Raw genomic sequence first — 25,309 nt, 5'->3', positions numbered from 1 at the left:
TACTGTGAAGCATGGGGGTGGTAGCATCATGCTTTGTAGGTGTTTTTCTGCACATCTCAAATACTTATTTTCCTCAATGTATGTCTTTTATAACTTAGGGTGTATTCATTTTTGTTGCCAGTTATTTTGACAATAGTGGCTGTATGTTAAGTTATTTTCAGAGGACAGTACATCTATACTGCTATACAAGCAGCACACTGAAAACTCTAAAAATATATCCAAATTTAATTTCCATAGTATTGTCTCTTGAAAAAGATATACTAAAATATTTGCTGAAATGTGAGTGGTGTACTTACTTTGTGAGATACTGTACATCACCACTGAAAGTTGCATAAATATAAGCTTTCCATTGATGTATGGTTTGTTGGGATATGACAATATTTGGCCGAGATACTATTTGAAATAAACTATTTGAAAATCTGCAATCTGAGGCTGAACCTTTAAAGTTGTCCAAGTGAAGTCCTTAGCAACATATATAACTAATGATAAATATTTTTTTATGGTAGGAAATTGCCATAATGTCTTCATGGAACATGATCTTTGTCATTTTTGTCATAAAAAAAAGATAATTTTGACCCATAATACAAATATACCCATGAGACTTAAGAGTGGTTTGGTGGTCCAGAGTAACATTTAGTTAAATATTGTTGTTGTTTTTAGTGTACCGACATCACTTCAAATGCTCTTCAATGCTGTCACCGTAACTTTAAATCGGTTTTGCCAAAATAACAGAGATTCTTATTGCTTTTTTTGTCAGATCAATACTGCTCCATTTGCAAAATAAATTATTTTATTAATCATTAAATAATTTAAAAGATATCATCATTTAATATAGTTAGCTACCTTTTATTACTTATCGGTCTAAACACGTTTAAAGAACAGATTCACCATAGTTTACATAATGAATAACCTGTAGTTGCAGGTTTGCCAACAATGCCATAAACATTGTGAACTAGTTAAACAGTCATGTGTCTCTTTGAAAGAACCTTGCATTTTTTCCTTCTTTCACAATCAGGTTTTTGACACAATGGACACACTTTCGAAATGTCAAAGACAAAAAACCCCACAGAGGAATGAAGAGCTGAAATATGAGAGCATACTGAAAGGCACGGCTTGTGATGCAAAAACATTTGTCATCAACATAAAAATGCTTTCACGGAGTACAGTACTCAAGAGGTCACCTGACTGATGTTTCCTGTCTGAATGTGAACGTGCGGCTCACCTTGTCATGAGCTTTTTCTGTGTGTCGTGCTGTCATCACTGCTGGCTCACACCCAACATCAGACAGAGACTCGGGTACATCCCAAACTTTAATAGTGCAGTCCTGACTGCCCGACACCAGGAAAACTTTCTTTAACCTGTGGACAAGTAAACAAGTGCACCGGGAATTAGGAAGTTGAAAAACTATTTCAAGTTCATCAGCTTTCCCCATCCAATATTTTTTGCTTGTCCTAATACAAGTCTGTAAACACAGCGTCATCTCAAGAAATATCTGTGTACACATGAAACCACTGAAACGGACTTTAATCAATGTAGTAAGCATGCCAGCCCATTTTGTGGTGCTGTAATTTTGCCACAAAATTAAAAAGCATGTCCGCAAACCTTCACCGAATCCCAATTCGAATACTATCAGTACTAAATAGTAGTCAAAATTAGATTTAGTATGTCCCATCTCTTTTAAAGTACCTAAATGTCCATACTTTCCCATAACAAAAAACAGTACATACTTTTAGTGCAAAAGGCATAGTAGGCAAATTGGGACGCAGGCCTTGTTGTTGTCCATAAACATTTGCTGCTCACTGTAGTAGGAAAGGAGCAGAACATTTTGCTAAACTAACAGGCTCACTAACTTTTTGCAGCACGACCACAAGCATGTAGTCCGCTATAGTTGGTTTTTATTTTTTGAAAATGATACTGAAATAATTTTAGCATTTTTCTCCCAATAATATGTAATAAAGATCCAAGAACTAATTTTTTAAAAATATTTTTTAAGTAAATCATGAAACCTTATATAAATAACTGTGTCCTGCATTTTCATGTCATTACCGCAACATTGTAGGTTTATCAGTCCTTTGGCTGAGACTGATTTAACCACACCCCTAGATTTTTGATCAAGATATATTCCTCTCTCTTATCTACAGGGTAAGAAGACAAATCCCACCATTTTGAGGTAAATTAAGGTCAAAATGATGAAAATCTGAGTGGAACTTTAAGGAACGTCAAAACTAAACATTGTTTCTTCTGCAATTAAGAATTTTTTTGGGTGTCCCATAAAATGTAGTTTTTGTGGGTGGTCAACTGTTCAGATGTGTGCACGCTAACCATGTGCTGATTAGCATCATTAAGCTACACTCAAAAATATCTAAAATTGTCACTACCGAAACAGTCACGACAGGAACATGGTAAAGCTATGCTGGTATGTTTCGGAAATGACAAATTTAGTGGGAATGTTTGCACAAATTCTGTCGAATGGCCAATATACAGAAATATATGTCCATGTAGTGAAAATTACTCTGTAAATAACTGCACTGTGAACTAACACGAACAAACAATGAAAAGCTTCATTTCTATTCACTAACATTAACAAAGATGAATAAATACTGTAACAAATGTATTGCTCATGGTTTGTTCATGTTAGTTAATACATTAACTAATGTTAACTAATGAACCTTATTGTAAATTGTTACCTAGTACATACTTTTAGTGCAAAAGGCATAGTAGGCAAATTGGGATGCAGGCCTTGTTGTTGTCCATAAACAATTGCTTCTCACTGTAGTAGTAAAGGAGCAGAAGATTTTGCTTTAGTTAAGCTAACAGGCTCACTACCTTTTGCAGCACGAACATAGTTGGTTTTTAGGGTTTTATTTTTTGAAAATAATACTGAAATAATTTAAGCATTTTTCCTCCAAAAATATCTAATATTTAGTTATTTTTTTTTAAATATTTTTAAGTAAATCATGAAACCTTTTATAAATAAGTGTGTGCTGCATTTTCATGTCATTACCGCAACAGTGTAGGTTTTTCAGTCCTTTGGCTGAGGCTGATTTAACCACCTAGATTTATGATCAAGATATATTCCCGTGTCCCTCTCTCTTATAGCTACAGGGTAAGAAGAAAGATCCCACCATTTTGAGGTAAATTATGGTTAAAATTATACAAATCTGAGTGTAACTTTAAGGAACGTCACTACTAAACATCGTTTCTTCTGCAAAAAAAATTTAGTTTTTGGGGGTGGTCAACTGTTTGCTAGCTAACCATGTGCTGATTAGCATCATTAAGCTACACTCAAAAATATCTAAAATTGTCACTACCGAAACAGTCATGACAGAAACATGGTAAAGCCATGGTGGTAAGTTTCGGTAATGATAAATTTAGTGGGAATGTTTGCACAAATTCTGTCGAATGGCCAATATACAGAAATATATGTCAATTTTTATATTTTGGAAAGAATATAAAAATCAAAGTAGTGAAAATTACTCTGCAAATACCTGCAACTTTACAGCTCAAGCAGAGATGGCAACAGAAAAGCTATGAACTGCAACTTTAAGACAAGCTTTTTAGAGAAATGTATATTACAGGAAAAATATTTTCGTATTTCAGCAATGTGCTGAGATAAAGTGCTATATTGTTGATTATGATTAGCATTACATACTTAAGTGATTATAAAATAATCAATACTTAATTCCTACCTAGTTATGTAGGCTGAGTTTCAAAAATAAATTTTGTAAAAAGTTTTATAAATTACTTCTTTACATGTCAATTTCTTTATAAAAATGCTCAAAATACACTATTGAAGGTTAAACTAGTGTGTAAAAATATAATTTGATTACATTATACTATAAATATAAGTGTAAACATTAGTTTTGCTCAATCCTGCTTTCCGTGTAGGACTTCCGCATTTGTGTGTTGTCATCACTTCAGAGAAAAGCTTCAATTAATCGTACATAGCCCTGAAAACAGACACTCTTTGTTCATAAATGACTGATCCGGGAAAGATTTGTGGAATCAGGAAAAAATATTTTCCAGGAAGGAGCTGAAGGGACAGAAGGGCCTTGTGTAATATAATACTACAGTATCAGAGATGATTCATGATAGAGCTGTGAGCAAACTGCACTTTTCTGCAATAAAACACTTCAGTTATCAACAAGAAACAAGGTTGTATTCAGTTCTGTCATCATGGACGCTGATATCTGACCTGGAGCAGGCAACAGAGCCAACAGCATTGGAGTGTCCACTGCCCTGAGCCACACAATACACACGGCCGCTTTCAGGCTCCATCCTCCAAAGCCGGATGTTTTTATCCTGTGGACAAAGTTACACCAACATTTTTTTGACATGAGTGAAACTGTGCTTTCAGGCCATATTTTGAATGTCACGTAGCTTTACTCATAAGCCAAAGATCCAGGGACGGAATCACAAAACATTCTTAAAAAATCAAATTCTTCTTAACTTGCATTTTTTTCTTAAAGGGAGAGCCAAAAATAAAAATTCTGTTGTTTCATACCTGTTTGTAAGCACACAGTTGGCATGACCCATTGAATTCCATCATATCTGTCAATGGTTATAATCAGCTGTGTGCTTACCATCATTTTTCAATGATGAAACATCAGAAACAAATTAAATTCATACAGATTTAGACCAACATGAGGATGTGAAAATTATGACTGAACGGGAGTCAAGCCTTATGCGAGTCAAAATCTGGGCACACTTCACCCTCCACGTCCTTCTTTAACATGCGGGTGCGGGGGAGACGGAGACGTGCACCGAGAGTAAAGCACGCACAGGCCCAGAGCGCTCGACCCGCATGACGGACCGAATGGGAGATTAGGGAATGATGTTTACTCACTGCACCACCCTCATACACTAGCTGACCTCTGTTACAACAGCAGATAACATCATCTAGTCTTTACACATGACTTGTTCGTAGTATTTATCATGTTAATGATCACAAGATCAGACCTGCCAACCTTGGAAACATTTTTTGAGTAGCAACTTACTGCAGCGGCGCGGCGCGAGGTCAGGCACATTTGCTGATCAGTAGTGATTGAGTTCACATGATCACTTATCACAACTTATTACTAAGCACATAGTTCCCACTCACCAACATATCTAGTTTTTCAACATACAAGTAGGCTATGCAGAACTCTTTTAATGAAAAGGAAAATGCATATGTGCATGATCATTTGTGTATATTATCTGCATAGCGTTTAAACCTGCTGAAAAAACTGCATAAAACAGCATAATTCCCATGCTGGTATGGTGCTGGTTTAGCTGGTGGTCACCAAAACACAACATATGCTGGTATACTGTTGTTGTTTTTTTAGCAGTGATGCCAACTGTTTATGTAGTGTCCTAAAGTAGTGGGAACAATATAACTCACTAGAAAATGTCTTGCTGTGCTGTTGAGTGTCAAAATAGGAATACCAAAAAAGATTACCTTAATTTTTATAGTATACCGTCATCGAAGACACCATTTGAAGATAAACGTAGGTGTTTATGGTTACAATAAGCCCTTAATCGGACAGACTGGAGTGATGAGATCATTTGGAAATCTTTTAATAATTAGAATAAAAAAATATCCGGTGTTCTGTCGAAGTCTGATCCCTCTATGTGTCTCTTATAGCGTTTTCATCACGTTACGTTTATAATTTATTTAGAAGAATTAAAGATTTGAATGAGTTCATAATATCAATAATATCACCATTTATTAAACATTTCATAATAATTCATTTTCTATTACTTCTTTTTACATTATATCTTAGCCTATGTCTTCTTCCTGTTTGTTATAAAATTATGATGTTTACATACTTAATAAATACATAAATAGTGCACACACATGATGTAAAGTGTTAATAATATATAAACAGGCCTATACAAATTAATTTAATTTTTAATGTAAACATTATAGTTTTAGATCAAACACGTAGGCTATAAATATAAGGAAGAGATTGAAAACAGGAAAATAATGAAATATTTAATAAATAAGATTATATAGAATACATGATAGTATTGCTCTTATAAGTACTTCAGCGATTCATACTGTAAAAATAATTGATTTACCAATAAAGAACAATACATATACATTACATACATGCACACATATCAGTAGCCAAGCAATTTAAATCTTTAATTTATCTAAAAAAATAAACATAACTTGCTGAAAATGTTAGAAATATAGGGGAAACAGACTTCAACAGAACACCGGATAAAAATCACAGTTTAACGTTAAAACGCTTTACACCGCTATTGCAGAGCCGTCACTTTCTGCCACCAGTTGGGCTTCGCCCACTAAAAACATCATCTCTGTTTGCAAACACGCAAAAGGTATGCTTTCTGCTTCTTTTTCCTTGCTCTGCACAAAAAAATCTGATGTACATCCTCAGGAGCCAGTAAAAATCGAGTAAGAATAAAATTGATGTTATTTAGAAACTTACTTTTGTTTTGTCATGTTTTCTTGCGTGCCGTCACATGCTCTTCTGAGTGAGCGGCGGCTGAGTGCTACAAAAAGTAAACACAGACGCTCCACTCGCGGACATAAATTCCTGCGTGCTCGCGCCAGTTTGTCTTTTACATTAATGTGGGACTGCAACGCGTTTACAATGGTGAATTACTTTTCATATAGCTCAGTTTTTTGCCGCGATTAGCAATGTAAATTAATATACTGGCAAATAAAGTAAAAACTTAAACTGGGCGTAAAACTTAAACTTGAGGCACAACATAGGACACTGGGTTTAACAGATTTAGGGTGCGTCTCATTTCTCTGTCTTACCCCTTCACCTCGGTTTTGCGCGTTCATGTGAGGCGAAGTGGTGTCTCAATTCTCCGTTTGATCGAGGGCTAGGGCCACGGCGTAGGGATACGGCGTAGGGATACATAGCCCTTGAAACGAAGTGTGATAAGGAGCACACTTGAAAGAGAGGGGTAATCGTTAACGTAGGAATATCTCAGGAAAGCCGGCATCAAGACGTTTTATTGATGAATGTCGAACTGTCAAGGAGTCGCACAAATGAAAGTAACGTTATTTTCTGCAGTTTAATTGAGATTATGACACTTATGTTTTATGATACTTTTAATAAAATGTTCAAACGGTTTTAATTGTAATGTTTTTGTTTTGAATCGCTAGTTAAGGCGCTAGCTAGCAGCTTAGTTATGAGCTATTTGTTGAGCTCCGCTCAGGTAATCGATACCACAACCTGAGATGACGACATCTTCTTTGTTTGTCAGCACTTGTCTGTGTACGTAGCAGCCAGTTAGCGGCAAGGGAAGGTGACGCAAACGGTAATCGAGTGGCGTCTCATTTTTTAAACGAACGATCTGCCTTACCCCTTTACTCGGCTTCGAGGGGCAAGGGGAAGACGAAGACAAAGGGGAAGGGGTAAGACAGAGAAATGAGATTGGCCCTTACACTGGGGCACGTGCAACAGTAAAAAGGGGTCTAGACGCCCCTGGTTGGCAGGCTTATTAAATGGATGCAATTCACAATTCCCATACCATTTACCTTTACAAACGGTGTTTAAAACCCTCCTCCCTTGTAAAACAAGTCACAGTATGAAGATGGACCGAGATGAAAAACAATTATTCGTTTTGACGGCTCCCTGCTCTCCGCTTTGAAGAGTTTAAAAGGAGTGCTGTGATTGGTCTACTTATTCTTTTCCCAACATGTTTCTGCCCAATGCGGTTACCCCCATAGACGAGTTGCCTAGTGCGCAAATGCACAGACAGTTGAACTCAAAGCCATCAATGGCTTTCGCGTATTTTGAAGTGACAAATCGTAGCAGCGTAGTTTGGTGTACAAATGCGTATCTGTTACGCAAAATGCGTAAAGGTTGGCAGGTCTGTAAGATGCTAAAAAGACTAATGGACGGATAAGTGTATTGTTACCTCACAAGCAGTGAATGCATCTTTCTCTTGGTGACAAGCATTTTATTCTTTAGCCAAAAATTTGGGATATTCTTAAGTAAAGATTTGAGATCTTCTTCAGAAATATTTGAGAATTACATTCTTACGAACTTCTAATAATTTATCTTAAGAATGATCTTATTTTTATCTTAAGAATGTTTTTGTGAATCTGTCCCCAGCTTTCTAAGAAAAAGTACAAAATTCACCTTTGCACAGCTTGCAAACATGAAACCCTTGCGGATAACGTCTATTGACAAGATGGTATCTGTAAACAGACCATAACACATGACAGTTAGAAGAAAGAAGTTGACAACTGATTGATGACAACCTCAACGATGAAGACGGATGACTTTGTTAAGTGTGACATTTTCTTTTGAATTAAAGTTTCTAAAAACAAAGAGTTCACAACTTAAGAACAAGTAATGCTTTGTTAATGTTGCAAACCTGGTATGTATTGCCTATTAACAATAAAGGTCAACATGACTGGAAAAAAAAACGTATTTTCCAGTTTCTGCTTAGAAACCTGAAGTTGCACTCATCATGGAAAAATGCATGTATGAAAAGATACTGTGGAAAGTATGTATTTGTAGCCATGCATACCCAGTTTATATGCCTACAAGCTACATAGCACATACATAGACCGTATACAATACTATATCCCCTGACCTTGCATTTCAGAAAATATACTGAATAGTGACAAACTGGCTAGAAGCAACATAATAAGCAACTTCGATATCTTCTTTTATTTGACTGAACGGACAAATATTTTTGGAACTATTTACTTACAAATTAACTGAGTGAATGCACAAACTATCTGCCTTTAAGATGCATAATGCAATTAAAGGTGAAGCAGCACATGCTCATGTTTTGTAGCATGCTGCTGCCCTCTAGTGGGTGTAACTGACCTGTGTGTCCGTACAATATCTGGCAGCTATTGGTGGCCAATTCAAAGACTTTCAGCTGAGAACTGTTAGTGGCCACAACAATGTGGGTGTCGTCCTTTCCCAGAAACTTCACATCCAAGATATCATCATTGTAGCCAACGAACTTCATAAGAGAAAAAAAAAGAATACTACAGTTAATGTTTATAGATTTAGATATATGTTCATGTTAAACATAAGTTATTCTAGAAAAACTGACCTGCTGCTGTACTGTGAGAGATGGTAGCTGATAGATAAGGATATTGTGCTCTGCCGTGACTGTGGCGAGTCTGTCGGACTGGGGCATGGGTAGGCAGAGGACCAGGCTGCGTGGGTCCAAATCGCCCTCTTCTGTGTTAAGAGCAGGAGCATCTGCAATGGTCTGAGTGAAGACACAGCGTGCTGTGCTGGACTCCCACACCCTAATAACACCTGATGAGAACCATCAGAGTAATCAAACACCTGAACATCATCTTCCAAAACCAATACTCAATGGTGTTCCACAAGGGTCAGTAATCGGACCACTATCAAAGTACGTGAAAATCACAAATAGGATCATTTTAAACTATGTTCTGGTTTAAACTAGTGTTTACCTTTACTGCCAGCTGTGACAAAGTGTACGTCTTTGCTCTTCACACCCATCTCAGAGTAATTGCTCTTCTCAGAGAGAATAACAACACCTTCTACCGCCTAAACACAGACAAATGAGATCAAAGAATCCAAAAATATAGCATTTCCATTCCACTTGTAGAGGCTGTTCAGACTTTGTATTAAGATGCATTCTGGTCGATTCGATCACGAGTAGACAACACTAAGTACAAGTGTAAATGGGGATAAAACGTTTTGAGTGGTCCACTTTCCATCACATTTAGAGGCAAAATGTGTTTGAACAGCCACAAAAGACTGCCCACTCTTCGTTTTTACACTGGACATGAATTCTAGCCTGAACACAATGTACAGCGCAATCTTTAGGCTTTCATTGATAAAAACTAAAGCGGCTACTCTCTGCCTCTTTTCATTTTCATTCTACATTTTGTGAGCATTTGAAATTTGTGCAAGCTTATTTTATCAATTGCTCCGAAGAAGCTCAAACATATGTAGAATTTAAAAAAACTGCAGAAACGGTTGAAAGTGGACAAAAGAGACAGATTAAAATACCAGGTGTAAAAGTGAATGTAGTGCTGCATAACAATTAATCGCAATGAATTGTTTGCAGAATAAAAATCTTTGTTTAAATCATATGTGTGTGTGTGTGTGTACTGTGTATAATATTATAAAAACACAAACATGCATATATATATATTTAAGAAATATTTACGTATGTGTATATACATTTTAATATTTATATATAATTTATATTATTTATAAATATGAATACTTAAAAGGTCCAAGATATTTGCAATAAAATATCCAAAAACCACTAGTCCAGTTAATTTTTTATATTTTGTCCAGCTGATTACTAACAATACCTCTAATGTTTTCAACTACTTGTAAATTATTAGGGCTGTACCGATAAATCGCAAGACCTGTCTAAAATCGATTCTGAATCGCAAGGCTGCGATTCTGTGTTTCACGCACAGCTTGTGTGTGTACTATGGCGTTTTGGTCAGTAAGAAGTCCTTATCAATCTAAAATCATTATGAGTCGGAGTTGTTTATAACGTGCATTTAAAAAAGCAACACTCGTTAAATAAAATCATTAAAAATATTCTTTATTATCACGAAAATACCTGAAACAATCTGAAGAACGGCAATATAAATATTCTTCTAGACATTTCCTGGAATAGTGTTTGTAATGCTACTTTTTCTGTAACACAATTGGAGTTTCTGCACGAGAGCGCCCTCTGGCTTCTGGATGTGGTGGCATTTCACCGTAATTCATTCAAATTCATTCATTGAGAAAACGCGCATTTGCACGCTTAATCGCTACAGCCCTATAAATTATGAGAAAATTGTCATTCTAAACAGTGACACCGGGCAGTGCAGTCGCCAGTCAATGACGTTAATATCCACGTTACCCTTTGTTACCTCCTTTACTGACGTAAAATCCACATGACAGCAGTGTGTGGTCAAATGCGGAAGAATGCGTCTGTCGGGCTATACTCGCTTGTTTATGGTAAGTTTGTTGATCTGAACGCTTAATTCTGTGCTGTGTTAACACACCATCAAATTGGACTAATACTGTAACATCTATGACTAACAATTACGTTTTGAACATTACATGAAACCTTACATAATGAAATAAAATAATAATAAATGCAACATTTATAAAACATGATTACCTCATCCGTCAACATGATTTCTCGTTCCCGTCTGACTGATGGCCATCCGCGGTTGTGTTAAAGACAACAAATCCCATAATTCCACGCTGTTTCTGATCTATGTCAGTGTTATTGTTTTGATCGTGCGCCCTCTAGAGGCGAATTCTACAAATTGTATCTTTAATATATACAACTTTTTTGTTAAAATTATACAAAAATGTGTGTATTTTTATATACATAATTATTATAAACAGTACACACATATATGATGTAAACAAAAACTTTTATTCTGCAAACAATTAGTTGCAATTAATCATTATGCAGCCCTATGTGAATGCGTCTCTCTCGTCCACTTTTGATCTGATCGACCAAAACGCATCTTAATACCAGGTATAAACAGCCCCATAGAAAAAATCGCTTCCTTTACAAGTATTTAACAAACATGACAGTTTATGATTTATAAAGAAAATATTTATCACGACAAATGTTTATGGTTAACAACTGTCAATCTGACCTCATAAACAGGCACAGTCCTCTTTACTTTCTTCTCCTTCAAGTCCCACACTGTGCAAATTTTGTCTCGTCCAGAACTAAAAATGGAAGCATGAAATCTTAATTAAAATTTGATGTCTACAGAAAAAAAACCTGTCTAAATCTGAATTATGGAAAATAACTATACAAACACATAATATGTCTAGTACTTTCCAGACATGAGTAATGCTTTTCTTATTTACCTGACCATAGTCTGGCCATCAGGAGAGAAGGCCAGAGATGTGACAGCACTGAAGTGGCTCTCGAGAACACACAAACACTTGCTGGTTCGCAGATCCCAGATACGAATCTTACAATCCACTGAAGAGGAGAAGAGCTGCAGCCTGCTGATGTCTGGATGAAACTCAACCAGACTTTACAAAACAAAAGAGGTATTACAATATTAAAACTGCTATCAGATTGTTTATATGCTTTCATACTTAGTTTGTTGAAAAAAAATGTAGGAAACTTTTTATGACCATAAAAATATACAGTATCAGGGCCGGTTCAAGACATGGGCAGGGGTGGGCTAAGCGCACCCAAATGTCTGTCTTGCCCACCCAATCAGAATTTGGTCAAAGACATCGTTCATATTTTATTTTACTACAATTTATACATTAACCAATGTTTTTTAATGAATTCTGTTCTAAATTGATTTTATTCTAAGTGCAATTACATTAATCTCATAATTTTGCATGCATACTGTATATATACTAGGGTTGTGACAACTAATCAGGCAAATGCGCGTTTTCTCAATGAATGAATCTGAATGAAATAAGGTAAAATGCCGCCTCATTCAAAAGCCATTTGTGCCACAGAAGAAGTAGCATTACAAACACTATTCCAGGAAATATCTACAGGCATATTTATATCGCTGTTCTTCAGATTGTTTCAGGTATTTTCATGATAACAAAAAATAATTTGAATGATTGTGTTTGACGAGTGTTGCTTTTTTAAATGCACATTATAAACGAGTCAAACTCGAAGTGATTTTAGATTGATAAGGACTTCCTACTGAACACGGAGCCGTAGTACACGCACAAGCTGTGCATGAAACACTGAATCGGAGCCTTACGATTCAGAATCGATTTTAGACAGGTCTTTATAATGGGAACGCGCATCGATGCACATCCCTAATATATACATATATTATTGTCCACCCAGGATAGCTGCCAGCCCAACCAAGCTAACAAGAACCGGCCCTGTACACTGTATGTTGGTAAATATAAATATGGGCAAACATTAAGTATTCTCTAGATACTTTACATTAGTTCTTTCATTTATGAAATGTTTTATGAAAAGAGTTTTCTGTACATGCGTTTTAAGCGCGAGTGATTTCAATGTTAAAGGCGGAGTCCATGATGTTTGAAAGCCAATGTTGATATTTGAAATCACCTAAACAAACACGCCCCTACCCCAATAGAGTCTGGACCTTCTGTTGATAGACCCGCCCCACACATACGCAACCCGGCAAGGATGTCGGTTAGTAGACACGCTCCTTACTGCTGATTGGCTATAAGTGTGTTTTGGTAGTCTCCTTTTCCAAAGCGTTTTTCAAACATTGTGGACTCCGCCTTTAAGTCAATGTGAAGACGCGTTGACGCGCGTCTGGAGGTCTCGCGGCTCGGAAAAGGCGTTTGGCACGGATGAGGCGTTTGGCGCGGAAGACGGATTCCGCCTCATTTGCGCGTGTAGTTCTTGTGTATTTTTCGTTTGATGCAAATTTGCGTCTGACGCCCGAGTTAAAAATGTGAACTTTGGCGGAATTTCGTGCCGCGTTAACCAATCAGGAGCCTGCTTGCTGCTGTGGTGGCATCCCTGCCCAAAGTCACTCATTCAACATGAAGGAACGCTTGATATTGTCCGTAAACAGTCCACCGGAGCTATAGGACACAAGTTCTTATTTCTATAGAGACAGGAATAAAAAGGACCTCGCTTGGAAGAGTGTCAGTGAGGACATTGAGCAATAGGGTTGCCGCAGTGACAGAATTTTCTCACCGGTTAATCAGCGCGCCACAAACTCGGTGATCCCGGTATCACCGAGTGGGAGGGGCTTATAAATGCGCATGCAGTCGTGCACATTTTACTTTCACTTTTGAATTACGCAACTGTTTAAACGCAGGGCTTACGCTGCGTTTAATAGCGTATGAATTTGCGTGCAATGCGAGTGCAACAGCTGGTTTAATTATAAGTGCTTGAGTCAATGTGCGCAGGTAATTCTCACAGAACCCGCCAGTCCCAAGCGGGGCAACCAGCTTCTTCTCCATTAAGCGCTGCTTGAATGATGGGTTTATTATTTTTCTTGATGAAAAACACAACAACAAAACGATCTCGCTTATATTATGCATTCAAACTGTTCAAGTGGCAAACTATCGGGCGCAGTAGACGCGATATTGACGCCTGAAACGCAGTGGGTGTAAACGCAGCATTACATCCAAACATTTCTCAGTTCAGTACATACTGCACAACTCCAGAAGATCCTTTCAGATTGTGGGTACAGTACTGCTTCACAACATCCCAGAGCTTTATAGTGCCATCACAACCACCTGCAAATACATAAAGCACCAATGAATCTGTGATATATTATACAACAATAAAAACAATTACGAAGTTTGAAACTATAGATGAACTCCGTGACAGACCTGTAGCCAGCAGGGTGGAGGTGCAGTCAAAGGTCATGCTGGCCACAGGCACATTATGAATGGCCCTCCATGATCGAGTGCAAGTCTCCTGCTTCCAATCCCATTGTTTTAGTAGCAAAGCCCTGCTGGCAGTGACAAGCATCTGTAGAGAAAAGCAATGCAACTGTATCAGACATCAACATCAGCTTAACGGACATAAAGATCAGTGTTCGTGATCTCTTACCTCATTATCAGGACTGACAGAGAATGATGTGATGTCCTCCTGATCATCCTGCTCAGATAAAAACAGTGTGAAATGCAGACCTGGTAAGTGTAGTTATATTAAAACTGTTGTACAAGATATCCTACTGACCTGCTCGATGCTATGGATTACTTTCCCTGTATGGATTTGCAAAATGTTGACTCGTGATCCACACGTGCAGAAGATGTACTGTTCATCGTGACTGATCTGGATGCAGATAAAAAAACATGTAAAACATCTCGGCAAAACAACTGCATCGTAATTAATTGATCCCCCAATCGTTTAAAAGTTCATTTACCTGCACTTTTCCTCCCTTGTAAAACGGCTCGATTTTGCTGGAGACAGCATAACTGAAGAAACAAATGAGATGTGTAAACTTGATGTCAAATAACGAGGTGTAGGCATGCGATGTGTCCACATTTTGAAAGCATATTTCCCATTTGAAGCGTATAAATGTAACAAAACAACACTTACTTTGATTTAAACTGCAGCGTGTTTCCAGCCATTACAATCCACAATGTTTTTCAACTTCTCGTAAATGAAATAGTTATTATTAAATACATGTGTATCACTTATTTACCCCTGTGTTATACACGCATGGTACATGTGTTCATGATATGTCGCCTGAATATGACGTCAAAAGTAAAATTCAAGCACATGGTGACCTCTAGTGGACGTTTCACAAACCACACACAAAACATTATGTTTTATTTAGAAAAAGCATATAAAAATGTTATATATATACACTCGTGGTCAACTGTACACTGTTTATTAATACGTTTACATTCTATTACTTTATATTTAGCGCAGAATCGCTTGCATTGCAAAAAATGACTTTCTTAGTATTTCTGTCTTGTTTTTAGTACAAATATCTAAAGATTCTTACATCAAGATGCACTTTCTTGATAAGCAAATTGACATAAGAAAATAAGTCTAGATTTTAGACCAAAAATACAAAAATATACAAATTAAGTGAATTTGTGCTTAAAACAATTTTTTTTCTTTTTCTTGAATTAGGTGTTTAAGAAATAAAGTCAATTTATTTCAAGATTTTTTTCTTAGCCCATTGGCAGATTTATTTGCTTGTTTTAAGCACAAATGCACTTAAATTATATTTTTGGTTTTATATTAGACTCTTCTTAGGTCATTTTGCTCATCAAGAAAATACATCTTTACTTAATAAATTGTATTTGTACTGAAAACAAGACAAAAATACGCTACTAAGTGAGAAAGTCATTTTTTGCAGTACTGGTTACTTTAGGTTTAAAGTTAAAGCGCTAGATGTCGCTAACGCTCTCTTCTCACCTGTGCAACTATACGTAGAAGGAGTAATGCGTTACGTCACTTCTGTCTTTCGTTCATACCAGGGGGGCAGGGTTTCATATTTTCTTGAAGCCGCCCTAGGCACCGCCATTAGCTAGCGGACCCCCACCTGCTCTTAGCATTCCATTGAATCCCATTCATTTTGGCGTCACTTTGACAGTGAATAACTTTACATCTGAGGCGTTTAAAGACTCAATTTGTGCATCAATTATTTCTAAAGAAACACGAAAATGTATAAAAGGCTCCATTACCTTGTATCTTACGTTATGGCCCAGTAAAAGCAGTTTTAGTAAAACTATGCTAACGATTGCGTCATAACCACGCGACTCTCTGCCGCACAGTTGAGAAATTACCGTATGGACAGGAGGAGAAGCGCATGTAGAATATGGCATACTGGCGTTAAACTTTAAAATAAATAAATACTATGCAAAATGACAAAGTAATTAATCAGAATACTAAATATACTTAATACAAAATGTACTCCTGTTCACGCTCGTCATTTCTGCAAGATTCGGTGGGTGATTCAGATTTCTCTTGGCACAGCTATTAGAAGACTTACAATTGTCAGACAGGTTGCTCACGTGACCAAGCTCAGTTTGAGTCTGCGCAGTACGCTCGACCCCCCGGAAGTGTGAGCTTCTAATTGGCTTCACTTGTCTCCGTTGAATCCAACGGGGTCGCTGTGTCCATTTCTTTTACTGTCTATGGTTCATACCCGTAAGCAGATCCCAGGTCAGTTTGTGTATGATTATTACGTCCCAATCTCCGCTCAGTACGCCGCGTTAAAACGTCACAGCTGATCCAGGGTCAGTAAACTGTGTGCTATACATAAGGTACACATTCACATTGCGATAACCCGACACTTACTTCCGTCTTGAGGAAGCGTGATGTTATATGTCAGGACTATGGGTTTGACAGCGGGTTTAAGTGTACAGAGTTTAAGGTGTCAGATGTTTAGATCACTGTGTGTCAGTAAATGTTATAACTCACATTACTTTAACACAAGAGCAGCTTACACATGCGTGGTGCCGGCACGCACCAACAGACCGGTACGTCACTGTTTTATATGAATTATTTGTTGTAAACATAAAGTTGTAACCATTGCACAATTTTATTAATTTAATACAAGAAATATCAATGGCATAGTCATTCAATCTACTCCTTTTATAAAAACTTCAATGCATAGTTAATCTTATCCGGTCTACAGTTTCATAATTTGTGGTCCTCTTCTTCAGTTTAGGACGTGTTGGACAGCACCATGTGTATCCCATATGATGAACATAAGGACACTGTCCACTTTACCTCCACCACCCTCATCTGGACAGAACAAATCCAGCAACAGGAAATCTGGCGTAAGATCCTTTTATATGGCTGCAAAACTGTATCTAAAATGTTGCAATGATGTGGCCTAGCCCTAACTAATGCTACTGTAGTTTGTCAGACTTGTTCTTAAAGGGATAGTTCACACAAAAATGAAGGTTCTGTCATCGTTTGCACCCTCTCATGTTCTTACAGACCAAGTTTCTTTGTTCTGATGGACACGGGGGGAGATATTTTGAGGAATGTTTGTGGCCAGGCTGTTCATGAGCCCCATTCACTTTCACATATATTCTTTATCCTACTATGGAAGTGAAAGGGGCTCACAAACAAATTGGTTGTGAACATTCCTCGGGGTGTCTTTCTTGGTGTTCGTCAGAACAAGGAAATGTATACAGGTGTGTGACAACATGAGAGGGAGTAAATTATGACAGAATTTTCATTTTTGGGTGGCTTTAAGACACAGGGCCCTATTTTAACAATCTAAGCGCATGGTCTAAACTAAGCACATAGCGAAAGGTCTAAATGGGCGTGTCCGAATCTTTGCTAATTTAACGTCGGGAAAAATGGTTTGTGCGCCGAGCGCATGGTCGAAAAGGGTTGGTCCTATTTTTTAAATGATTAATGGGAGTATTTTAGGTGTAACGTGCAATAAACCAATGAGAGTCTCACTCTCATCCCCTTTAAAATCGTTTTCTTTTAGTCATGGAAGTAAAAAAGCAGGCTTTTAATTGCTTTAAATGTATGGCTATCCAATATCATCAAAAATAATTTACAAGTATGTAAGAAAAGGTTTGTACTGTAAAAATACTTTATTTGTAACAAACAGGAGATAAAGAATTTACAAACGGCTCTCTGCAAGGTTCAGCACTTGGACAGCGTCACGAGATTTTTTAAGCATTACTTAAAAATTTTTCTCATCTCACCATATCCACAGGTGTTGCTACCCGTTCTCACCAAGATGCGTACAAATGACACGCAGCGTGACTATCGTGCAATAGACACGCCAAACTCCGATTTTGCGTGCATATGATACGCCAGTCCTTCCCATTCACTTATATGGCGAATCGTTTCGTGACGTTTTATTTATTGTTTTCTCATTTGTTTTCAGTTTTTTAAACCATTTTCGCTTGGGCTTAGGGCCAGATTTCACATTTGTTTAAGCAGGTTATTTAATATACAGGTTTCTCTATGTTTTTATCTATATTTAAGCCATGGTCGCTTGGAGTTGGGGTTAGAGTTGGGGTTTGGGTTAGGATGTCATTTTTATATAATAAAAAGTTGTAATAACCCTAAACCCAAGCGGAAATGGTAAAAAAAAAACAGAAAACAAATGAGAAAACAATAAATAAAACGTCACGAAACGATTCGCCATATAAGTGAATGGGAAGGACCGGCGCACCACATGCACGCAAAATCAGAATTTGGCGTATCTGTTGCACGATAATCACACTGCGTGTCATTTGTACGCTTTCGTACAGAGTCATCATATACAATAAATCCGTGAGGTAGCATTTAAAAAACATTTAAAAATTGATGCATTTGTTTAAAGCAAAGCATTTATTTACTTACCAGGTTACAGGTGAAGCAGCTCTTTGCGCTTTCTAACGTCTTATAATTAGTCCTCATTTATGTCCAAGAGACTCAATAATAATCTTTTACATTCAATCCTTTAATCGTCCATATTTAAAAACGTTTTTGTGCTGCTGCGCATTCATGTGTGTGTTAAGCAAACCTGCGTTGTCATCCTGTTTATAGGCGCATATTACTATTGCGCTCTTTAAATAACAAAAAAAACCATATTGCGCCATTGACTGTAGACTTTAGAGCAGGTTTTTGTTGGTCAATGGCGTAGTCTATTTTAGTTGCCTCAAAATAGCAATGCGCCAACAATGCGCCTGAACACACATCGTTTTCAGACCAGTACGCCCATGGGCGCAAAAGGGGGCGCAAATGCATTTGCTATTTATACAACGCGGCGCTAAACGTGAAAATTATTATTGCGCAGGGTGGAAACTAGCAAAAGACACTTGCGTCGCGCATTGCACTGGGTGTAAGAGCCCACAGTCTTAACTTATGTTTATGCTACTGGCCTCTGATCTTCAGGCATAAAATGGACAAAACGATAACTTTTCAAGGGCAAGATAATATATCTTTTTTCCCAATATATTCCTACCTAATATAAGAGGTGCAATTATTTGTGATTTCCTGATAAACACTGATGAATAAATGACTTTGAGTCATACTTGTGATGTTTTAACATTTCCTTAGCCTGTTACTTGGAAATCTCTTGCTATTACATTTGCATTGGGAGGAGGTCTACTTCTTGCCATGAAATACTTCAAGAGAGAAAAAGAGGAAAGTAAGAAGAATTTATTTCTAATAAAACAACATACTTATTATTTTGCTGAAAATCAAAACTTGTTTACATCATAGTTACTGTGTGGGTAAATGTTTGCTTGAATGTTGTAAATAATGTGTTTCTTGGTGTTTTAGTGATTGAGAGAGAAAGAATCAAATCAATGGGAAAACCAGCACTTGGTGGTCCATTCAATCTGGTAGACCACAACAATAAACCCACAAAGAGCGAAGATTTCCTCGGCCAGTGGGTGCTGATCTATTTCGGTTTTACACACTGTCCAGATATTTGTCCTGATGAGCTGGAGAAAATGATCGAAGTCGTAGATGAGATAGGTAACGTATCATTTAGAGTAAAGGGCTGTTCACATTATAACGATAACTACAGACGCTTTTATCGGACGCACGTGCGTTGTCACGGTTACACGTCTGGACTGAACTTAACTTCTGGTTTCTGTTTGTTTAATGGTCTGGCCAGGTGCTAAACTCTGGAACAAATACCTCGTCGAAAATAACAAATGTTTTGGTTTTTTTAAAGATGAGGGGAGATGATAATCATGGATCACTGCTATGTGGAGGGAGGTTTGGCAGCCGATCTGTAGTTAAGGTTGCATACATTATATAGTTTGCTCAGTGTAGTTTTTGATACACTTTAGCTATGATTTAAACTAAGGTAATCTACTTGTTGTCTATTTTGCTTGTTATTAGAAATAAGCTACTCTAAAAGGACTTTGTTGTTATTGATACTTTGCAGTGTTTACCGGAAGTTATGCTTGTTCCACGAAAGCCGTGTTTATGTTGTTACTGCTAAAACATCTATAACAACATTAACTATAACAATAACAATAATAAAGTCCACATGCACCACGGGACGATAATGATAACTTTATGCTAATTCTAAGCTTGCAACTGACAACTAATCGCAACTAATCAGAATAATTTAAAAAAGTGTATATTAAGTATTCATATTTATATATAATATACATTATATGCAAATATAAAAATATATATACACACACACTGTAAAAAATACTTTGCTGCCTTAAAATGTTTTGTTAAATCAACTCAGATTTACAAGTCATGTCAACAAAGATGAGTGTCACAACTTATATGTTATTGTTGAGAAAAGTCAACTTAATTTTATTAGTTATAACAACTCACCTGTAGTTATAACAACTCATCTCTAGTCAAGATAAATAATAGCAAGTTGAAATGACTTCCGATCTGATTCAACCAAAAATTTAAGGCAGCAAAGTATTTTTTACAGTGCATGTAAATTTCTTAAATATTTATATATAAAATATTTTATATATACATAATTATTATACACAATACATGCACATATATAATGTAAACAAAAACTTTAATTCTGCAAACTATTTGGCAATTAGTTGTTATGCAGCTCTAGCCAATTCGCACGCAAAGCGCAGTACTCGCGCAAATCATTTACCTTCAATGGTACTAACTAATGTATCTTATTTCCTTTAATAAAAACGTTTGTAATTGTTCACGTGTCATTTAAAGGGCCATTTCACCGATAGGAACATTAATCTTTATGGAAAGTGAGTCATATTTGTAGTCAAAATGTAACATAAATGTAGAATTTTGTGCCTATTTGACCGAGAAAAGACAAAATGTGACTTTAGAGCACATTTGTATGAAAAACTACAACTCCCACTATGCACCACAATGCACAGCTCTGCAAGCCACTCCCATTAATCGGAACACGGCTCAGATATGATATTGTGTACATAAATGCCACGTTAGTAAAACAAAGAAAATAGCCACCACCACTGTGTCTGACAGACACCAATCATGACTTACTTTTAAACGTGATGTTACATAGTGGTACACACAATAACACTCTGGCCTGGTGTGTAGCAAAGTCTTATTCAAACAGTAACGTGCGGTTTCAGATCTGCAGTACAAATGTCTTTTCAAGTACTGAAAAAGGGTATGCATTTTAAATGTTTATTTAGTTTTACCAATTTTCTTTTTGTCTCGTGTTTACTGTAATTACATCTGTGTTCTATTGGCCTCACTGCTCTCACAATATAGACATATAAAGCCCCGCTCAGATATGCTATTGTGTATATAAATGCCACGTTAGTATAACAAAGAAAATTGAAACACTCACTTTAGTCAGACGTCCGTTTATCACTGCATCCTCCACACAAACGCGTCCCCTGCATAATATCTCCACAGACGTGCTGCCTCAGCTCGTAAGCCGAAACACGTCTTTGAAATAAGCACGCGACCAGAAACATTCACAAAACAAACGTTCATATCCTTATCTGATCCAGAAATGTTAAACCGAAAGCAAACAGCGCGAGTCCGTCCAAGCTCATATAATCCGCAGCGCGTTTGCTCGGAAGGCGAAACGCGTCTGTGAAATAAACATGTCAAAACGCGCGCAAAGTTGCTTTCTTGCCTGAAAACCTTTACCAAACGAACGTCCATATCCTTATCTGATGCAGAAATGTTATAAAGAGGGCACACAGCGAGAGAACAGGCAAGCTTCTCTACGCAGCATAGGCCGATGGTTGCGGTGTCTTCCCCCGGCTCCTCTACCCAGCCGAAGCCCAGGCTCCGGCCTACTCCTCGGGCTTCTGTTCCTCCATCTGTCTCAGCTCTTTGCTTGTATTGTGGCTCATAAAGGTGCAATGAACAGCGGATTAGAGCATCATGCTTGCGAAATCACCATCTTCTATATCATATTGATTAACTTCCACTGTTATTGTAACATGAAGTCTGACTCGCTCCACAACTTCTGTTTAGCTTAGCTTAGCTTAATGATCGTTTTTTTTTCCGTCTGTGTTCGTATATTTTCGTAAGTCCCACCCACTGATCTGTAATTGGTCTGAAGCGTTAGTGGGTCCCACCCATAGCCCCCACCTTGGAAAAATGAGGAATGAGTGTCTGTAGTCTTTCACACTCAATAGAGATACAGGATTTCCTTCTTTCAATGACGCAAAATGACGATTTTTACATCATTGAAAGAAGGAAGTGCCTCACTGAAATCAGTATTTCTCCCCTCTCAGGGGAAAGTGAGGGAATGATGCACGACCATTCAAAACATGACTGGGCTTCTAACAGTACAAAGCTTAATGCAAATGGGTGAAGTTTCCCTTTAAGGAACACGCCCAGATTTTGGGAATTTAGCTTATTCACTGTATCCCCAGAGTTAGATAAGTCCATACATACCTTTCTCATCTCCGTGTGTGCTGTAACTCTGTCTGCCGCAGCCCCCGCTAGCTTAGCTTAGCACAAAGACTGGAAGTGAATGGCTTCAACTAGCATACTGCTCCCAATAAGTGACAAAATAACACGAACATTTTCTTATTTATGTGTTGTGATTTGTATAGTCACACCGTGTACAAATAACAAGGTCATATGAGAAACAGCTATCTTTTAACAGTATACATACTGGGAACTATATTCTCAGAAGGCGAAGCACTGCTACTTGGGCGGAGTGATAAGCTAGATTCCCAAAATCTGGGCGTGTTCCTTTAAATGTATAAATATGCTTTTCTTGTTGCAATTACAGCGACTATAACCAGCAGATGTTCTCAAAACACATTGTTTTGCATGTCTCTAAACAGTGAATATAGTTTGTGTAATCTAATAAATTTGGGTATGGTTAGTATAGAATAAAAAAGATATAAAGTCAATTTCACTTTAACTGCAAAAGCGCTGGACACCTGACCTGAGGTGATTTTATGTAATGGACCCAAGCTTCTCCACAGTGCCTGTCATTTCAATTAGCGTTTACTTTGGAGTCAAGTAAATTTGATTGGCTGTCATTGGTTTATTGTTCATCAGTTAGAAAACAAAAACGCTCAGCGAGTTATTCCAATGATATTGTTAATTTTATCTTTATCTTTATAGTTGTTGTGTGAACTTCTATTTAATATAAAAATATTTTTATGGTTATTGTTATAATGTGAATGTCCCTTAAGGATGCACAAATAAATCGGCCTTTGATCAGTATCTGCAAATAAAAACATTTATTCCCACTATCTGACATCGCCCGATTGTTTTAAAACAGCTAATAATTTGAAACAAGGAGTAAAAAGCACACTATCCCTAATTTCTAAAGCCTCAGATCTTATTTTATAGGAGGATGATATGATAACCCCTTCGGCTGTATATAAGCTGTATTAAATGTGTACATGAAATTATTATTGTTTTGTTACTGTTTCCTGTCACAGACAGAATTAAGACTCTTCCGAATTTAACACCAATCCTCATAACAATTGATCCTGATAGAGACACACCAGAGGCAATGTCAGCATATGTCAAAGGTGAGCAAGTAAAATCATGATGTATTATTTTTTCTTTAAACATACCACGTGATTTCTTCATAAAGATGTTTTCTAATCTATCATACCTCAAATGCAGAATTTTCTCCCAAGCTGATTGGATTAACAGGCACGACTGCTCAAATTGATCAAGTGTCCAGAGCCTACAGAGTGTACTACAGCCAGGGCCCTAAAGATGAAGACAACGACTACATAGTGAGCATTTAGGGGTGGTTTCCCGGACAGGGTATAGATTAATCCAGGACTTGGCCTTAGTTATATGAATTATATACTTTTAAGTAGTTTTTACAAACATACCTTCTTATAAAACATTACTAGTGTGCATCTTGAGACAAAACAGTGGCACTGATAGATTCACTCAAATGTGCAATTTTAATCTGAGACTAGGTTTAAGCCCTGTCCAGAAAACCACCCCTTTGTTTGACTTATAAAAAAGAAACATTAGATACACACTAGATAGAACCCATTCGGAGTTTGTTAATATAATGCAGAAATGACATGTCATAATTTTGGTTTTCTTTACAAATCTAGGTCGATCACACCATCATAATGTACCTGGTGGGACCTGATGGCCAATTTCTGGATTATTTTGGACAGAACAAGAGATCTTCGGAGATCTCTGCCTCCATTGCATCTCACATGAGGAAGTATAAACAGGGAAAGTGATGTGGCGCTGTTAGGTGTGAAGAGGTTAAAGGGCACTGCTTCACCACCCAGTTAAAATCTCCATACACAGTGCTTTCTGTTTGTTTTAAGTGCAGCTCTGATTCAAAAGTCAAAGATTTCACTATCCAATGAACAAATATTAATTTATATTCCTATTTGTTGTGTCATAAAATGTATCCATTGCATTACATTGTACTTTGCTGATTTATGAATTGATTGGTCAGTTGACAGTCACTAAATGTACTCCTTTTATACCTAGTGAATCTGATCCTACTTCAGATTTTTGTTTACTGTAAGTGATCCTCTTCTTCAGTTTAGGATCTGTTGCACAGCACCATGTGTCTTCTCCACCTCCTCATCCTCATCTGGACAGAACAAGTCTAGCAACAGAAGGACTGCTGTAAAGACAATAACACCAGAAAGTGCAACCTCACATTTCATAAAATCACAGATTTTACTACTGTTCAAAACAGTGTACTGATTGCATGACATTTATTATTAATTTCTGTAAACATCTGTCATATTCAAAGGATTCAACTTAAATAAAGTCCAGTGTTTTTTTAATCAGTTTGGTCATTGACTGTATTATACAGTGTGTTATTTTTTAAAGGACTTTTTTATGGTTTGATAAAAGTCAAATTTTTTTCTGCTGTAATAATTCATTAAAGGTGCCAAATAATGCATTCAAATAATATGTTAAATTGTTCTCTGATATCTAGCCTACATAGAAGGTCTGTGGCAAAATCCTGAAACGTTTTTACGTGTCCATTTAGGATTTCTCCTTTGAATGAAATGGTCTATTATTATTACCTTATTTTAAACGGTCATGA

At 37.1% G+C, this 25,309-nt stretch overlaps 2 protein-coding genes across 3 annotated transcripts in view; one reads left to right on the top strand and one right to left on the bottom strand.

The window, feature by feature from the left end:
- The window catches only part of tbl3 (transducin beta like 3), a 39,541-nt gene extending 24,405 nt beyond the window's left edge, over nucleotides 1-15,136 (bottom strand). The window contains exons 1-14 of the mRNA XM_055184287.2: nucleotides 14,968-15,136; nucleotides 14,792-14,843; nucleotides 14,605-14,700; nucleotides 14,476-14,523; nucleotides 14,253-14,394; nucleotides 14,072-14,156; nucleotides 11,814-11,984; nucleotides 11,594-11,669; nucleotides 9,413-9,509; nucleotides 9,040-9,251; nucleotides 8,805-8,946; nucleotides 8,106-8,164; nucleotides 4,196-4,302; nucleotides 1,223-1,358 (exon numbers count right to left, since the gene is read on the bottom strand). Coding sequence (XP_055040262.2) covers nucleotides 1,223-1,358; nucleotides 4,196-4,302; nucleotides 8,106-8,164; nucleotides 8,805-8,946; nucleotides 9,040-9,251; nucleotides 9,413-9,509; nucleotides 11,594-11,669; nucleotides 11,814-11,984; nucleotides 14,072-14,156; nucleotides 14,253-14,394; nucleotides 14,476-14,523; nucleotides 14,605-14,700; nucleotides 14,792-14,843; nucleotides 14,968-14,999 — 1,455 coding nt within the window. The 5' untranslated portion in view covers nucleotides 15,000-15,136. The remainder of the gene's footprint in view (nucleotides 1-1,222; nucleotides 1,359-4,195; nucleotides 4,303-8,105; nucleotides 8,165-8,804; nucleotides 8,947-9,039; nucleotides 9,252-9,412; nucleotides 9,510-11,593; nucleotides 11,670-11,813; nucleotides 11,985-14,071; nucleotides 14,157-14,252; nucleotides 14,395-14,475; nucleotides 14,524-14,604; nucleotides 14,701-14,791; nucleotides 14,844-14,967) is intronic.
- Nucleotides 15,137-16,623: 1,487 nt separating this feature from the next.
- Nucleotides 16,624-25,043, top strand: sco1 (synthesis of cytochrome C oxidase 1). Of its 2 annotated transcripts, none has more exons than XM_055184309.2 (8): nucleotides 16,624-16,865; nucleotides 17,052-17,168; nucleotides 19,405-19,495; nucleotides 19,630-19,827; nucleotides 23,703-23,795; nucleotides 23,893-24,008; nucleotides 24,345-24,493; nucleotides 24,793-25,043. In XM_055184309.2, exons 1-7 carry the CDS (start codon nucleotides 16,704-16,706, stop codon nucleotides 24,477-24,479), a joined length of 912 nt encoding a protein of 303 aa, XP_055040284.2. In that variant the 5' UTR covers nucleotides 16,624-16,703; the 3' UTR covers nucleotides 24,480-24,493; nucleotides 24,793-25,043. The 2 variants fall into 2 exon arrangements, with proteins under 2 accessions (XP_055040284.2, XP_055040274.2); XM_055184299.2 differs by having other exon boundaries at nucleotides 24,345-24,503.
- The last annotated feature ends 266 nt before the right edge of the window (nucleotides 25,044-25,309 follow it).

This window comes from Misgurnus anguillicaudatus, chromosome 19 (assembly GCF_027580225.2).
Source record: "Misgurnus anguillicaudatus chromosome 19, ASM2758022v2, whole genome shotgun sequence".
NCBI classification, from domain to species: domain Eukaryota; kingdom Metazoa; phylum Chordata; class Actinopteri; order Cypriniformes; family Cobitidae; genus Misgurnus; species Misgurnus anguillicaudatus.
Note: the sequence above shows the minus strand (reverse complement) of the source record. Positions and strands in the feature narration are given on the sequence as shown.